Source organism: Nelumbo nucifera, chromosome 4, assembly GCF_055504915.1.
Source record: "Nelumbo nucifera cultivar China Antique chromosome 4, China Antique-T2T, whole genome shotgun sequence".
Classification (NCBI taxonomy): Eukaryota; Viridiplantae; Streptophyta; class Magnoliopsida; order Proteales; family Nelumbonaceae; genus Nelumbo; species Nelumbo nucifera.
This window is the reverse complement of record NC_142652.1, coordinates 32,716,959-32,733,856: the sequence shown is the minus strand read 5'-3', so window position 1 is coordinate 32,733,856 and position 16,898 is coordinate 32,716,959. Positions and strand designations below refer to the sequence as shown.

Below are 16,898 nucleotides of genomic sequence, written 5' to 3'. Positions count from 1 at the left end.
AGGCCACTCAGATTTGTTTTCTTCATTTTCCAACACACGATTACTATACTGCCTGCACACAGCTAGAGCATTAGAGCCTACCCAACACAGGTTCATGGGTCAAAGCCCTTTGTTTAATCTTCAATAGCCCAACTGTTCGCTTCTCCCAATTTTCAGTTTTTCACTCTCTAGTCTCTAGTCTCTACATTCTAAACCCTAACATGAACATGAACTCTTGGCCCCCATGGCTAGTGCGGTACAGTACTGATCGTTTTTTTGGGGTACAACAGTACTGATCACCATATTCTCTATACAACAAACAACCTTTTCTTCTTTCTCTTTTTTTTCCCCAGCACCTCTTTTGTAATCTTGTTTATTGTTGGTATTGTTTAATGGATGCTTGGCTGTTTGCATGTATCCTTTGCCAATGCATGTTCAGCAAGGAAAACCTTCATACTGTTTCTGAGTCGTGGGCCTAAGAACTTCTGTGGGTTTTGGTGTAGGTTTGCAACAGTGGGAAGATAGCATCCAAGGAAGTCTGATTTCAATGACATGTGAATTGATTAATTTTTGAATGGAAACACTTATCCCCACTGTGACTGACAGCCTCGGTATTAGAGTCACTTTGTCATCATCGAATGATTCCAACCCTGCCTTCTCTGTGCTTTTTTTTATCTCCACTGATGGAGAAAAGATGAGAGAGAGAGAGAGAGGGAGACAAGGGAGCCCCATTCTCTGTAAAAACACGACTGACTTTTTCCACACTATTTTCTTCAATCTTTTACAATTACCACTACACCACATCAGGGCCAATACCAAACCAAAGACCCACTTCTCCTTTATTTACGAATAAAACAGACCATCTGAAATAAGTGTACAAACTCTAATACTAAAGCGACACATTCAGTATCCCTGCTGCTCAACCATGGAGGTGATGCTGAGACCTCTTCTTACTCTACTCTTCATCCTCTTCTTTAGCCACATTTCAGGTACTCTCTCTCTCTGTGCCTTTATTCTCTCTACCTTTGATCCATTTCTGTTTCTACAGCTGGATAATGGCTTCTGAGTATATTAATATTTTGTTTATTAACTCTTCAAGATTTAAGACACTATACTCTCTCTCTCTCTCACACACACACAGTAGCTAAGAAAGCTAGCTAACCTTTTGGTTTTGTTTGTTCAGTTGAGGTCTCAGCAACGACAATTGCACTGTACAACAAATGCTCGCACCCAGTATGGCCAGGCATTCAACCAGGTGCAGGCAAGCCCGTCATCGCCCGAGGCGGATTTAAGCTCAACCCCAACCAAGCCTACTCCCTCAAAGTCCCGGCCGGCTGGTCCGGCCGCATCTGGGGTCGTCAGGACTGCTACTTCGACGCCTCTGGCAGAGGCTGCTGTGTCACCGGCGACTGTGGCGGGAACCTCTACTGCAATGGCCTCGGTGGGACACCCCCAGCCACCCTAGCCGAGATCACATTCGGGGAACAAGATTTCTACGACGTCAGCCTTGTCGACGGCTACAACCTGCCCATCTCCATCACCCCGTTTAGGGGCACCGGAAAGTGCAACTACGCAGGCTGCATTAGCGATCTGAATGAGATGTGCCCGGTCGGGTTGCAAGTCCGATCTCGCGACAACCGGCGGGTGGTGGCTTGTAAGAGCGCTTGCTTTGCATTCAAGTCGCCCAAATACTGTTGCACCGGGACTTACGGCAACCCTCAGTCCTGCAAGCCAACTGCTTATTCCAGGATCTTCAAGTCTGCTTGTCCCAAGGCTTATTCCTACGCCTATGATGACCCAACTAGCATTGAGACCTGCCGTGGTGGGAGCTACTTGGTCACATTTTGTCCTCACCATTAGATCCTTTCCTCTCTCTCTCTCTCAATCTATCTTTAGTCAGTGTTTGTTCACTAAGGCTATAATTAACCAGTGTTTCTCTCTTATATGATCTTTCAGAAATTACAGTTGTAATCGAGTAATAGCCTTTATTACTCTCTTGGAAAATTATGATGAGTGGGTTTTTAATTTATCTATCTATACTTCCTTTGCTTGACTAGAATGGTTCTGTTTGTTTATTCAATGGTATTGGCTTTTAGAAGATCGGATTGGGAGAACTCCAGTCTGAAACCAGTTCGATGATCAAAGGTGATACTTGATAGTTCCTCTGTAGTTAATGGCTGCCTTTTTGTTGATCTTGTCAAGGGGAGTAGTGGGCAGTGGGATTGGACATGTAAAGTTACAAGAGTTGGAACCAGTTGTTGGCTATGTGGTGATGGTGTGGGTGAAGACTGAAGACCAGCTGTTGGGTCTGGGTTTTGTCAGGTAAGCCATGTGATATTGTGATGGGCCTACTGAGATTTAACAGTGTAGTTGGTGCTGGTTGTGGTGCCTGAGAGATTATCCATCCAACCAGGGTCCCCCGATGATGGTACTAAAACCGATGGCCATCATCGGAATTCGGAAGATGCTTTTTATATTAGGGTTCTGCGGGTTTCTGGGTCGTCTAATTGCAACCTGGGCCATAAGTCCTATATATAAGTTTCCATTACTTGACTTACTATGGGCCAGTTGCTTTTGTTTTGTTTGTGGTGTAAATGTGAATCAATATAAAACTTAATTGTCGATTTATATTTGTCTATATTTATTTTTATTACAAGGTTTAAAACTCTAATCCTGATCCGTTATTTTCAATATAAGGTTTAAATCAGTGTTTTATTTACACACTTTAAAAAATTTTCAACAATTCATTATTTTAAACCCATCGGCTTTAACCTCCATGGATATACTTTTACAAGGAGGAAGTATACACCAAAGACAAATGGAAAAAAAAAATGTTTTTCTTGTAAAGCCTTACAAACCTGTCCTGAAGTCCTGAACCTGTGAACAACACTTCTAGAAACTATGTACATGACCCAAGAGTACAAAAGCCTTTTCCTCTTTAAGAGAAACTTTTATTGTTGTAAAATCAGACGGCCATACTATTTTGTGCTTGTTGATTCTTTGAGCCAGCTGGTCCACCAGGTAGGGTCCATCCTTCCATCCGGTGGTGACTGGTTGGTCCATGTTGTTGATGAGCATGAGAAATGGCAAGTTATGGGGTCCCAGATGCCGCCAGATCCAATAACATCAAAGAGCTAAAAATTTTTGGGCTGCATTTGGAAATAATGCAAATAAGTGTGGATGCAAATATGTAGAGTGTAAAACGGTTCATATGAATTGCAAAATTAGGTTAATTTTGCATTGATAAATTTATCTTCTTACTAAATAGACTTTTAGCTGTAATGGATGAAAACATGAATTCCAATAAAGCATATGTTTTTTTTTTTTTTTTATTTATCAAAAGTCCACTTGAATGCAAATTTACTTCTTTTTTATTGATGTACTTTTACATCTTATTATCAATGTAAATATGCATTGGTCTGTCATTTGTCAATGCATAAATGTAATGTTGCCAAACACAGGCAAAAGTGAAACAGAGTGTAAATTTACCCTAAATCGGGATTTACACTCCATTTGCATTGTTTCCAAACAAAACCTTAAGAGCTGTGGCGGATTCTTTTCTCCATATTTGAATTTTGAAATGACTTAAATGGTTAAATGGGTCCCAGATCTCGCTAGCTTGCAAATCCATGATATATTTACAGCTTTCAACGTGGACCCACTATCCTGTCAAACTGTTGAATGGCTATTGCCAAGTAGATCAACTTCTTTAGGGGTAGTTTGGCGAGTCTTTTTGGGAAGATCTTTTGATAGTTTTGACAGTAAAAAGACATTAAGCTTTTGCATGAAGATCTGAGCAGCCCAAAGCTAGTTTGGCTATCGCATATATTTCCATTTCTTTTCAGTGCATCGATTTTTGGTGGCCAGATCTGTTACGAATCAAATGGAAAAAGACTATGGCACGGTCTACCCGGCTTGTAAACAATTGAAAGACTGCACGGAAATACATGGCAAACTGGGATCCTGCATTTGGTTGAGAAAATTTTTTGTTAAAATAAAAAAAAAACCTCTACAAATGATGCCCAAAAAAGCCCATGCTTTTATAATGGCAATTTCTACTTTACATGATAGGTACTTGCCTCAATGGGGTGGGTTTTCTTTTTTCTTGAAAAACATATTTTGAGGTAGGTATGAGTTTGGGGATTTTATAACTGATGATGCGCAATCCGGCCGGTCTTAGCTGTCAACGACCTTGCCTCTGAGCTGAGTAGCAGGGAACCTGAAACGGAGGGGATGAGGAAGCTCCGGGGAGAGCCCGATGTAAAGGCTCCGAAGCTTAAGTTAGAATCCTTCAAAGGCAAGATAAAACCAGATAGCGCAAAGTTTGCATACCTCCTCTTTGGGGGAGTGGAGAGCCTTTTATAACCACCTCGCACACTCACTCCTAGACTTCTGTCAGGTCGGGAATGATTACTTCTGTGCTTCTGCCAGTTCGGGAGTCATTGCCTCTGCTGGGGCAGAACCATCACTGCTCTTTTTGTCGAAGCCGTCTCTGTAACTGGAGATGGCGGTGGCAAGTGACGGTGGCCGTTGAAGTGCGGCCGTCAAGCGTCGGATCCCAAGTCAGTCAGGTGCGCCGCCCCTGGATACGGACTCCTTCGGTGTCAGGTACGGTGTGGTTTGTCCAGTTCAATGCTCTGGAGGCGAAGTGCCTGGAGCGGTGCGCGAGGCGGTCTTGAGTTCGGACAGGGGGGTATTCCGAACTGTCATGAGACGAGCCAGTTCGGGTCTCTACTTTGTGTAACTGGGCCAAAGGGAGAGTTCGGGCTCCTCGTAGGGAGTTCGAGCTCAAAGTAGGGAGTTCGGGCCCCTTGTAGGGAGTTCGGGCTCCTCGCAGGGAGTTCGAGCTCCAAGTAGGGAGTTCGGGCCCCTTGTAGGGAGTTCGGGCCCCTTGTAGGGAGTTCAGGCTCCTCTTAGGGAGTTCGGACCGCTGGTCTCTCCCCTTTGGTGTTTTGTACCCTCGGCATGCTGTTTTAAGTGCCGAGCTACTTGTTTTTTGCCACGTGGCGTGATTTGCGAGGTCGGGCCAAATCTTTCTTCATCAATTGCCCCCCACTCCTCGTGCTAAGGGTCTTGCCCTGGCACCGGGAGTTTGCTAGGTGTCAGGTAGATTTGCCCTGCACTTTGAATCTTGGTTCTGCCGGCGCGAGGTGCGTTGTCAGGGTTCCTTGGGCTTCTTCAAGTGTCCATTAGGCGGGAAGCGCGCCGGCCCGCTTAAACGCTAATAGCTTTGGTGACGCGCGCTTTATTTCGAAATTTCGAAAAAGTGCGCTACTTGGGGGGCGTGATAGCGGACGTCTTTTTCAAATTTGAAAAGACGTGCTGCTGCCGTTTTTACTGAGGAGACGTGCGTTGGCGTTCCGTTAGTTTCGAAAAGATGTGCGCCGGTGCTCTGTTAGTTTCAGAAAGACGTGCGCCAATCACGTCTCGATCTCGGGGAACGTGCGGTCAGTGCGGCTGTAGGCCGTCGGATTGGCTTTGATCTAAGCCGTTGCCTTTCGGTCATTGTGAGTATAAATAGCGGGGGGGGGGGGGGGGGGACCCCAGTTGTTGTCACTTCTGTATTTCTCTCGAGCTCGCGTCTGAGTTTCAGCTCGCATCTAGTTCGCGTCCAGATTTTTTCAGTTCGCGCTCAAGGTCTTCCGCTCGTCCGAGCTCCTGTGGTCTACAGCCTTTGTCCGGGTGTGTACTTTCTTGGATCCCATCTCACTCCCCGATGTCTAGCTTGGATGGCTCAGATAGTCCTTTCAGCGGGTCTAATGCAGGTTCTATGAACCAAGTTGCACCCCCCGATAGCCCTAGCGAGCCAGAGGTAGAGCTCGAGGGAGAGTTCGAGCTCGTAGGACGAGGCGCTTCGGGTAGTTTGGCGTCCACCTCTCGTCGGGGTCGGATGTTAGACAAGTTCGGTTCTTCGACCATGACGCCCGAGGGGCTCCAATCCCTCATTTCCTACTATAACTTGCCTGGGGAGTACGCTTATTTCATACCTTCGGGTAGCATTCCTTGGGAACACGGTCCTGATGAGATCGTGATATTCCGGGAGCAGCTCGCCGCGGGGCTGCGATTGCCTTTCCATCCCCTATTTGTCGAAGTCTTGAACCACTTCGGCGTGATGGTTGGCCAACTTCACCCGAATTCCATTCGAAACTTGGTGGAGACAATCTCCTTATTTTGCGAAGAGAGCTTTCCGTTGGACTTGGAGATTTTTTCTTCCATCTTGATGCTTAAGAAGCAAGTGGGTCCTCTCCCCGAGCGTAGGCGGGCTTATTACCTGTCTCCTCGCCCGGGCTTTAAGCTTTTACATGAACTCCCCAACAAGGTCCCAGCATGGAAGCGGGACTATTTCGGGGTGCGAAGTGTGCTAGGGTGGCCGTTTCAGACCGGGTGGGGGATGACTGCTCCTAACTTTGGGGTCACGCTTGACAAAGAGACGGCGAAGGGCCTCCGACAATGGGCGCGGCTTGGGCTGAAGTGTCAACAGTATCTGACGGAGGCCAAGCTCATTGCGGCCGGCTTGAGCTCGGGTAGGTTCTTTACTTAGAGATTCTTATCTTGTTGTCTTTCTTGCTTTTTACTGATGGCGAACTTCTTTTCGCAGGTGCGATGGATTCTCGAGGAACCCGGGGTGGGCACTTGTTTCAAGGTATGAAGAGGAGAAAGCGGGTTGCCAAGCGAACTCGCGCCGAGATGCCCCGGGATGTGGAGCCCGAGGTGCCGGACTATCAGCTAGAAGATCTGCCCAGGGAGCCCGAGATGGTCCCTCCAATGCAGGAGCCGGCAGGGGGCCCTTATGCTGAGACTACCTACACAGGGGCTCCTACATACTCCGGTGCTTCTGCTTACTCCGGGTCTACTCATACGCGAGCTGGGCCCTTAGGCTCGGGGGCCCCGGGGGATTTCAGGAGTGTGATGTCGCCGACCCATGCTCTTCGAAAGAGTAAGGAGGCTATTTTTCTCGAGGAGGTCGCAGCGTGGACTGATCTCTCTCTACATCAAGTGGCCTGCCGTGCCGTTACCCATGCCATGGTGGTAAGTGTTCTCCTTTCTTTAGAGCTCTTCGGTTTTTGTTTTGTTGGTTCTTTTGATCACTTGGTCCCTTTTGGTAGGTGAATTCTTCTATTCACGCCTTGGCGGCTCAGGTGGAGAGGAGCTCAAGGCAGGCGTGAGCTGCCAAAGAGGCTCGTCGTGCTGCCGAAGAGACTGCTCGTTTTTCACGGATCAGGTAGGCAAGGTCTCAGAGGGATGCCGAGGCCTTGAGAGTGGTGGTGAAGCACATGGCGGACTTGAGGCTAGATCTGTAGCATCAGGTCGAGTATCTTCAGGAGGACATCAGGGAGATGACGCAAATCTTTTCTCAAGGTATTGAAGATGCCAAGAAGAAGGCTGTTGACGAGTACATTGCTTCGCCGGGCTTTGATATCTGATGGTGGATTCATACAGGAGGGGTTTTAAACTAAGCTGGTGGATGATCCGGAATATGTACCCCGAGCTCGATATTAGCGCCATATCCACTTCACGCATAACTCAGGAGATGGCCAATACTACTGTCGTTGAGCCAGACTCAGAGGGCGAGGCGGGGCCTTCGGGTATTGTTGAAGTGCCTTCTGATAATGAAGAAATAGCTCTGGGCTTGTAAATTTTTTTTTTGTACTACCTTACTTTTGAAATAGAATGATTTTTGCTTAAATGTTGGTTGTTCTCTCTCCCGAACTGATCATACGTCCGATCTGTTTCCTGTCCGGGCTACCGCACTCGCGCGGCCTGTTTTGGTGGTGATTTTATCCACTTTGCTTGGCGGTCTATAGGTAGTATCGCCTTAGGTTGACAATGTTCCATGCTCGGGGTACTTGTTTTCCCTCTAAGGTTTCGAGCTCGTATGCTCCCCCGAGTGCTTTCTTTACTCTGTAGGGTCCTTCCCAATTTGGTCCGAGTTTTCCTACGTCGGGTTCGGGTACCATGATCTTACGGAGAACCAGGTCGCCGACGCGGAAGCTCCTCTTCTTTACTCTGGCGTTATAGTACCGAGCTACCTTTTGCTGGTAGGCCGCAGTTTGGATGTGCACGAGGTCTCTCACCTCGTCTAGTAGGTCGAGGTTGGTGCGTAACTCGTCTCCGTTTGTCTGCTCGTCGTATGCTTTTAGTCGCAGCGTAGGTACTTCGATTTTCGCCTGGATTACCGCTTCGGTGCCGTAGGTGAGGTTAAAGGGGGTCTCTCCTGTGGTGGCTTTTTCCGTGGTTCGGTGAGCCCATAGAACACTTGGTAGCTCGTCCGCCCACAACCCTTTAGCTCGGTCTAGTCGTGCTTTCAGTCTGCGGAGGATGGCTCTATTCATTACTTCTGTTTGACCGTTTGCCTGCGGGTGTGCGACCGACGTGAAGTTCTGACTAATTCCCATACTTTGGCACCATTCTTGGAACTTGATATCCTCGAACTGTTTGCCGTTGTCGGAGATCAGTATCCGGGGTAGCCCGAAGCGACATACTATGTTCTTCCAAAAGAAGTTCTGTATGTTTCGGGCTGTAACTTTTGCTAGAGGTTCGACTTCTATCCACTTTGTGAAGTAATCTACTACCACCACTAGGAATTTTCTCCCACCTGTTGCTGGCGGGAATGGCCCCAGAAGGTCGATGCCCCATTGTGCAAAGGGCCATGGACTGGTGAGGTACTTGAGGTCGGTAGCAGGCTGATGGTGGATATTGGCATGCTTCTAACACTTGTCGCATTTTCTGACGAGCTCGACGACCTCTGCCTTCATCGTTGGCCAGTAGTATCCTTGTCGGAGTGCCTTTTGAGCGAGAGCTCTGCCCCCAGGTGTCCGCCGCACAAGCCTTCATGAGTGTCGCGGTGTACGAGCTCGGCTTCGGCAGGTCGCAAGCATCGCTGGTAGGGGAGCGTGTAGGATCGTCGGTACAACCGTTCGTCTATTAAGACGTATTTGGCTGACTGGCGCTGCACCCTCTTGGCTGCATTGCGGTTCGCAGGGAGGGTTCCATCTAGCAGGAAGCTTGCGAGTGGATCGATCTAGCTTGGCTCTGCTTCAAAGACGGGAGCGACCTCTTCTACCCCACCGAGAATGCTGGGCCGAGGTAAGTCCTCTATGTACACGGTTCTCATGGCGTTGTGACTCGTGCTGACTAGCCAGGACAGGGCATCGGCCTCAGTGTCCTCTGACCTCGGGATTTGCCTAATGAAGTGTGAATGAAAGTTGAGTAGAGCCTCTTTTACTTTTGCCAAGTATGCAATCATAGTGAGCTCGCGTGCTTCGTACTCGCCTGTAACTTGGTTGACCACGAGCTAGGAATCACTGCAGACAACAACGTGCTTTGCTTCGACCTTCTGTGCTAGGTTCAGCCCGGCTATCAATGCCTCGTATTCCGCCTCGTTGTTGGATGCCGCAAACTCAAAGCGTAGTGCGTATTCCAACTTTGTTCCGCTCGGGCCGCGTAGCACTATCCCAGCCCCGCTGCCTTACTGGTTCGAGGACCCATCTACGTGAAGGATCCAGGGCTCCTCATCCCAGTTCGCGTTTGGTCTAACCGGGAGAGATGCTACACTGGCTGCTACTTCACGGGGTTCAGACTCTATTGGCTTGGGAGCTCCGTGCTCGCCCGAACTGGGGATCTCGGGCTCAACTGGCTCAGGGGCTTCGAGGCTAAATGTACACTCGGCGATAAAATCTGCCAAAGCTTGGGCCTTAATAGCAGTTCTTGGCTTGTACTGGAGGTCGTACTCACTGAGTTCGATGGCCCATTTCGTCAGTCGACCGGAAACCTCGGGTATGAGTAAAACTTGTCTCAGAGGTTTGTCAGTCAGGACGATGACGATGTGAGACTGGAAGTACGGGCGGAGTTTCCGAGCTGCTATCACCTGTGCGTATGCTAGCTTTTCTATCTGCGGGTACCTTGTCTCTGCTCCCTGCAAAATTTTACTAACATAATAGATGGGTCGCTGGATCTGGTCTGTTTCTTTTATTAGTACCGAACTGACCACCCCGTCGCTTGCCGAGAGGTACAGTTCTAAGATCTCGCCCTCCTCGGGCCGGGCTAGGTTGGCACATTAGCGAGGTAACCTTTTAGCTCGTCAAACGCGAGCTGGCAGTCTTGGGTCCACTCGAACCCTTTGCCTTTGATTGCTTTGAAGAAAGGTAGGCAGCGGTCTACTGATTTGGACATGAAGCGGCTTAGAGCGGCTATGCGGCCGTTTAGCCTCTAAACTTCTTTTACTTTCCGGGGTTGTCTCATATCTAGGATGTCTTTTATCTTGTCTGGGTTGGCCTCAATACCGCGTCGATTGACAATGTAGCCTAGGAATTTGCCCGAGGTGACGCCGAAGACACATTTGTTGGGGTTCAATTTCATGCTAAATTGACGCAGGATTTGGAAGACAGAATCTAAGTCTTTTATTAATTCTTGTGAAAACTGTGTCTTGACGACCATGTCGTCTACATAACATTCTATCTTCGTGCCAATCAGGGGCCGAAACAGCCTATTTACAAGTCTTTGGAAGGTCGCCCTAGCATTTTTTTATCCGAAGGGCATGACCTTGTAGCAGTACAGGCCGAACTCGGTTATGAAGCTGGTTTTTTCTTCATCGGACTGGTCCATCCTGATTTGGTTGTAGCCCGAGTAGGCGTCCAGGAAGCTTAGCAACTCATGTCCCGAGGTCGCGTCTACTAGGCGGTCAATCCTGGGGAGGGGGAAGCAATCTTTTGGGCAAGCTCAGTTCAGGTCGGTGTAGTCGACGCACATGTGCCACTTGCCGTTCACCTTTTTTACTAGCACTGGGTTGGCCACCCAGCTCGGGTAATGGACTTCCCTTATGAAGTCTGCTGCGAGGAGTTTCTCGACCTCCTCGTCGACCGCCCTCTAGCGCTCTGGGGCTAAGTTGCGTTTCTTCTGTCTAACGGGTCTGACTACAGGGTCAGTATTAAGTTTGTGAGTTATCAGGCCGGGGCTAATGCCGGGCATGTCGGCCACGAACCGGGCAAAAATATCTAAATTTTGAAGTAAAAAACTCACCAGTTTGGTTCGTAGGGGTTCCTCGACGGAAGCACTGATCTGAAGTGTGCGAACTGGGTCCGTAGCCGAAGTCGGGACCGTGGCCGTTTCCTCTATGGGCGAAGCTCGTTCCTCTCCTTGCTCCGCAGGCCGCTCCAGTTCGAGGTCGTCGGCCACCTTGGTTTTTCCCTTCAGGGCGGCAACATAACACTTCCGGGACTCGAGTTGGTCGCCCCGCGCTGCCCCCACACCGAAGTCCGTAGGGAACTTCATGGCCAAATAGTAGGTGGAGACCACCGCTCCTAGGATATGCGTGATTGACCGCCCTATTATGGTGTTGTATGGGGAGGGGGTCGCGACCACCAGGAAATCATGGTTGAGTCTGACCGCACAAGGCCATGTGCCGACTTCCACAGGAACTGTTATTTTTCCGAGGGGCTTGACTTCCTCTCCGCTAAAACCCACCAGAGGAGTGTTCGCGGGCTTCAGCTCGCTCCTCTGTAATTGTAGCTGGTCAAATGCTGATTTAAAGAGGATGTCTGCTGAGCTGCCCGAATCTACGAGTACGCATCTGACCTTGAAGTCGCCGATCCTTAGTTTAATGACAAGCGCGTCATCGTGGGGGTAATGGACCCCTCGCGCGTCGTCCTCCGTGAAGAAGATTGGTTCTTCGGTCTTTGGTCTTTTTAGGGGGTTTTGTTCCTCGAGAGCCGCTTCGCGAACTGAAGTCCTGTTGCCGAGGTACACCCTGCTACCACCGATCCTCCCACAATTACATGGATGGTTGCCCAAACTGGCCTCTCTTCCGGAGGCTGTCGCTGCAACAGTTCGGCAGGTCTGCTGCTAGGTTCGGGGGCATCCTTTTTGTGCTCCCCTTGCCGACCTGCCTTATTGTTATTATTGTTGTGCTGTACAAAATTTCTTAAGTATCCGCGACGGATGAGCCCCTTTATCTCGTCCCGGAGATTATTACACTGCTCGGTACTATGACCATGGTCTCTATCGAAACTATAATACAAATTCTTATTTCTCTCATTCGGATTTCCCTTTAGGCGAGGTGACCACTTCACATATGGGGCGTCCTTGATCGTCATTAAGATCTCGGTCCGCCTTGTGTTTAACGGCGTGAAAATCCGTCCGAACTGCTAGGGGTGCTTGGAACGACTGGTTCAGCTTCGGCTCCCAGGCCGGATTTTTCCGGTCGACTGGGTTGGAGGGCTCGCCTTCTCTCTTTCTTTTCTCGTTCCCACCTTCGGTTCATTAGTTGATTTCTTCCTCTGTTCTCATGAACTTGTCCGCAAGCTTGAGGAATTCGGCCACGATTGCGGGCTGGTTAGCTACCATGTGCCATTTGAACTCTTTGTGCGTTACTCCTCTTTTGGCCGCTGCGAACTGCACCGCAGTATCTGCAAGCATGCTTCATTGAATCGCTTGATGTAACCCCGGATGGATTCTCCTTCCCTTTGGACTACTCCGAAGATGCTTTCCTCCGTTCTGGGGCACCGTTTGCTGGTGACAAAGTGTGCGGTGAAGACCTGCACAAACTGGGCCCAGCACTTTATCGACCCGGGGGCCAGGTTCCTGTACCAAGTGCGGGCTACCCCCTTGAAGGTGGTGGTGAAGGCCACGCACATGGACGATTCGCTGGCCCTGGCGAGGTGCATTTGAGACTAAAAAGCATCAACGTGGTCGTTGGGGTCGAAGGACCCGTCATACTTGTCCAGAGGTGAGAGCTTGAAATCTCTGGGCAAGGGGACCGCCAGGAGTTCTGATGCGAGGGGGGAAGGAACTGAGAGAATCGGGGCAACTCCTACCTCGTTCGAGCTCGTCTCTTCTTTGCCTCTGAGCTCTGACAAGACACGGGTGGCGGTATGGCGACTTCGCCGGCGCCTTCGTTGTTGAGTGGGCCTTGTACTGGCGCTGCTGGTCTCCGTGTTGCTGAGCTCGATGGGCCCGAAATGCTGGTAGTCTGCTGCCAGGGCGCCGAATCGGTTTTCCGTGAGCAGGAACTCGGGCTTGGAGTGCCGAGGAGCCGATCTCGCGGGCGAGGTTCCCAACCCGCCTGCGAGCTGCGAGGCAGGGATGATTTTTCTCTCTCTTCAGCCTGGGGACGAGGCCTGACTGTTAGGGGGGTTCTAGGGCCGGGAGGCCTTTCCTTGGTGGGGGCGTCTATCCTACAGGGAGGCCTTGATCGGCCTTGGAGCAGGGTGGCGAGGTGGAAGTAGTGGTTGATTCAGTGGCAGTTGGGGGAACTGCTGTTGATAGTGATACTGGGAGATGTTGTGCAACACTTGGTGCTGGTGAAGCTGGTGTTGCTGGAACTGTTGCATTTGGGCTTGCATTGCCCGCATGCACTGCATCAGGTCATCCAACTGGTTTTGGTTGGCTGCCAGGGGGACGGTAGTCGGTTCAGTAAAGATTGTCTCAATAGGGGGAGGAAAGGGGATGCTCGTGGCAGGGAGGTTTACTGGCGCCACTACTTGTGGCACATTCAAGCTGGGGATCCCATCCACCGAAAGGGGGATGGTGAACTGTCTGATGCACACCACGGGAACTTGAAGTTGTTCCCCGGTGGTGTTTGTCTCCGTGCCACGTCCGGCGTTGCTGGAAGAGGCCATGAGTGTTGGGTTTTTTGAAGAAAAGGGGTTATGAGAGTTTGGAGGGAGGCTTTTTGAAGCATTTCCCACAGACGGCGCCAATTGATGATGCGCAATCCGGCCGGTCTTAGCTGTCAACGACCTTGCCTCTGAGCTGAGTAGCAGGGAACCTGAAACGGAGGGGATGAGGAAGCTTCGGGGAGAGCTCGGTGTAAAGGCTCCGAAGCTTAAGTTAGAATCCTTCAAAGGCAAGATAAAACCAGATAGCGCAAAGTTTGCATACCTCCTCTTTGGGGGAGTGGAGAGCCTTTTATAAGCACCTCGCACACTCACTCCTAGACTTCTGTCAGGTCGGGAATGATTACTTCCGTGATTCTGCCAGTTCGGGCGTCATTGCCTCTGCTGGGGCAGAACCGTCACTGCTCTTTTTGTCGGAGCCGTCTCTGTAACTGGAGATGGCGGTGGTAGGTGACGGTGGCAGGTGGCCATTGAAGTGCGGCCGTCAAGCGTCAGATCCCAAGTCAGTCAGGTGCGCCGCCCCTGGATACGGACTCCTTCGGTGTTAGGTACGGTGTGGTTCGTCCAGTTCAATGCTCTGGAGGCGAAGTGCCTGGAGCGGTGCGCGAGGCGGTCAAGTTCGGACAGGGGGGTGTTCCGAACTGTCATGAGACGAGCCAGTTCGGGTCTCTGCTTTGTGTGACGGGGCCAAAGGGAGAGTTCGGGCTCCTCGTAGGGAGTTCGAGCTCAAAGTAGGGAGTTTGGGCCCCTTGTAGGGAGTTCGGGCTCCTCGCAGGGAGTTCGAGCTCCAAGTAGGGAGTTCGGGCCCCTTATAGGGAGTTTGGGCTCCTCGCAGGGAGGTCGAGCTCCGAATAGGGAGTTCGGGCCCCTTGTAAGGAGTTCGGGCCCCTTGTAGGGAGTTCGGGCTCCTCTTAGGGAGTTCGAACCGCTGGTCTCTCCCCTTTGGTCTTTTGTACCCTCGGTATGCTGTTTTTAGTGCCGAACTGCTGCATGTGGCGTGATTTGCGAGGTCGGGCCAAACTATCAGTTTTGGTAAAAGCAAATTAAGAAAAAGTGAAAGGAAAGACAACAATTAGATTATAAAAAGATTAAAAAGGTTTTCCTGTAAAAACAGAAGAGAAACATATTTTTAAAATTTTCGGTTACCCAAATCAGTAGTACGGACTACTCTTGTTAGTTGCACGCTTAGCTGGATGTACTTTGTACCTGAAGCATTTGTACAACTGCAGACTGCATGTGGTCCAACCCCATCAACACCTCTCACGGTGGGGCGCATTACTAAATGTACCTGTTACAACGTAAAAGCTTAAAACAGCAAACCGTATGTCTGTATCTGTGTATACAATGCATAGGAGATGCATATAGAAGAAGAGAGAGGTTAATGCGCAGTAGCCGAGCCAGGAATTTCTTTTTTATTTATTTTGGGAGTGGGGGTGGGGGGAGGTTGAAGCAGAAGCAAGGTATTTGAGAAGGTTTGAATTTATGACCCTGTTTATTACATTTTGACCAACCTCCCATTACTAACCCTATATAAATAATGATTAATGATTTAAGTATTTAACAAAAATTTTGGTGGTGGGGGGACAAGGACCCCACCAGTATACTTGCTTTTGCCCTGTTCGTAGGTCAGAGGTTTGACTCTGGTCAAACTGTGATAATATGATATATATATACATATACATATATATATATATATATTCATAAGTATATATATATATACTATGGTCTATGGGTCATATAAATACTATATATAATATAACTTTAATGTATTTAAATGTAGTGGATGGATGATAAGCTTTTGATTTTTAAAACAAATTACTAGGGTTTAGGCCTTTTAACTTCTATTTTCTTTAAAATATGTGCATAATAAGTAAAAAGGTGGATTAGTAGTAATTAAGTAATCTATAAAAATAAGAGGTATTGGGTTCAAATCTTGTTACTAAGGTGGTATTTGATAACACTTTTTAGATGCCTGAGTCTGAAATATCTACTTTTCAGATGCAATGCTTATTTGGTGTTACATCTGAAATATGATTTGAAAAGTTTTTTCAGATCTGAAATTTTAAGACTCAAGCCCGTCACTTAACACGCTCAGATGCGTTTCAAATGTGGCCTAAAGTAAAAAAATACCCCTACTCCATTTGATCCGTCTCTCTCTCTCTCTCCCTCCCCTGTCTTCCCGACACAATCACTGCAACTTGCAACGACAACTGTTCAGTGAATATTAACATTAATAATAATTATTAATTATTAATTAATTAATTAATTAATTAATTATTAATATTTTTTATTAATTATTTTTATTTACTAGTAATTTTTAATTATTTCATTAGTTTTTAAAAGTTATTTTAATTTTTATTTGTGTAAATTATTAATTATTAGTTATTTTAATATTTTTATAGTCATTAATTATTTTTTTAATTTTAATCGTTTCATTTATTAATTAGTAATTGGTAATTATTAATTTATTATTTATTATTTGTATTATTTTGAAGTTGAAAATTTGAGATAATACGAATTGAACTCGACATTTTCAAATAGTATGTTCTAGGGGTAAAATGGTAAAATCAATAAATTTCAGATGGTAAAGGGTTGATACAACACAAACAAAGTTATGGATTCAAAGCCTCTAAAAAGTACCTATGCTTCTTTTTAGATTTCAGACAAATTATATCTTTTTAACTTTTCAGATTTCAGATTTTAAATTTATCAAACGCCACCTAACATTTTAAAATTTCACTTATGTATGGATTTGGGCCGTTTTATGAAACCGGGACTAGTTTCCCGGTTAAATTGATCAATTAGCCGATTTTCAGCAGGTTTCGAGCAAGTCTGGTTATTGGGGTGTGACTGAACCGATTAGGACCCTAGGTCATGGTTCAACCGGTTTGATTGCCGATCTAATCCAATTTTCTAAACACTGGGCGTATAGTCAAGCGGGTTGGGCCAGGTTTTAGCTCAACCTAGGCCCAACCCTAAGAATTGGGCCTAAAGCCCAAACTCGGTCTGAGTTGGGCTCGAGCCCAGGTTGGGCAAAAAATGGCCAAAAGTGAAAAGCCGTTCTCTCCTAATTTTTTGGTCTGACCATCTGCTCTTTCTAAACTGTATTTTATTTTGTTCAAAACAGATACCACTGCTCTTTCTACCTGAAACGATTTGGCTAGAATAACTAAGGTTGACTTAAAAGCTAGGGGTGATCATTTTCACCCGGGTTGGACCAAACATTCTGGGGTTGAGCCTAAGTTTTGTATTAAGGTCTGGGTTCGCATCAAACTCACAAATTTTAGAGTACACGTAGGCCTAGAA

At 47.9% G+C, this 16,898-nt stretch overlaps 1 protein-coding gene across 1 annotated transcript; it reads left to right on the top strand.

Moving 5' to 3' along the window:
- The first annotated feature begins 675 nt into the window (after positions 1-675).
- LOC104609959 (thaumatin-like protein) lies at positions 676-2,032 on the top strand. Its single transcript, XM_010276412.3, has 2 exons — positions 676-968; positions 1,163-2,032. Exons 1-2 carry the CDS (start codon positions 905-907, stop codon positions 1,837-1,839), a joined length of 741 nt encoding a protein of 246 aa, XP_010274714.1. The 5' UTR covers positions 676-904; the 3' UTR covers positions 1,840-2,032.
- The last annotated feature ends 14,866 nt before the right edge of the window (positions 2,033-16,898 follow it).

Excerpts from the sequence above, each read along its gene's own strand:
- LOC104609959 (XM_010276412.3), top strand. The coding sequence starts at position 905 with ATGGAGGTGATGCTGAGACCTCTTCTTACTCTACTCTTCATCCTCTTC. Across the intron at positions 969-1,162 it reads CTTCTTTAGCCACATTTCAG|TTGAGGTCTCAGCAACGACA; the intron begins GTACTCTCTCTC and ends TTGTTTGTTCAG.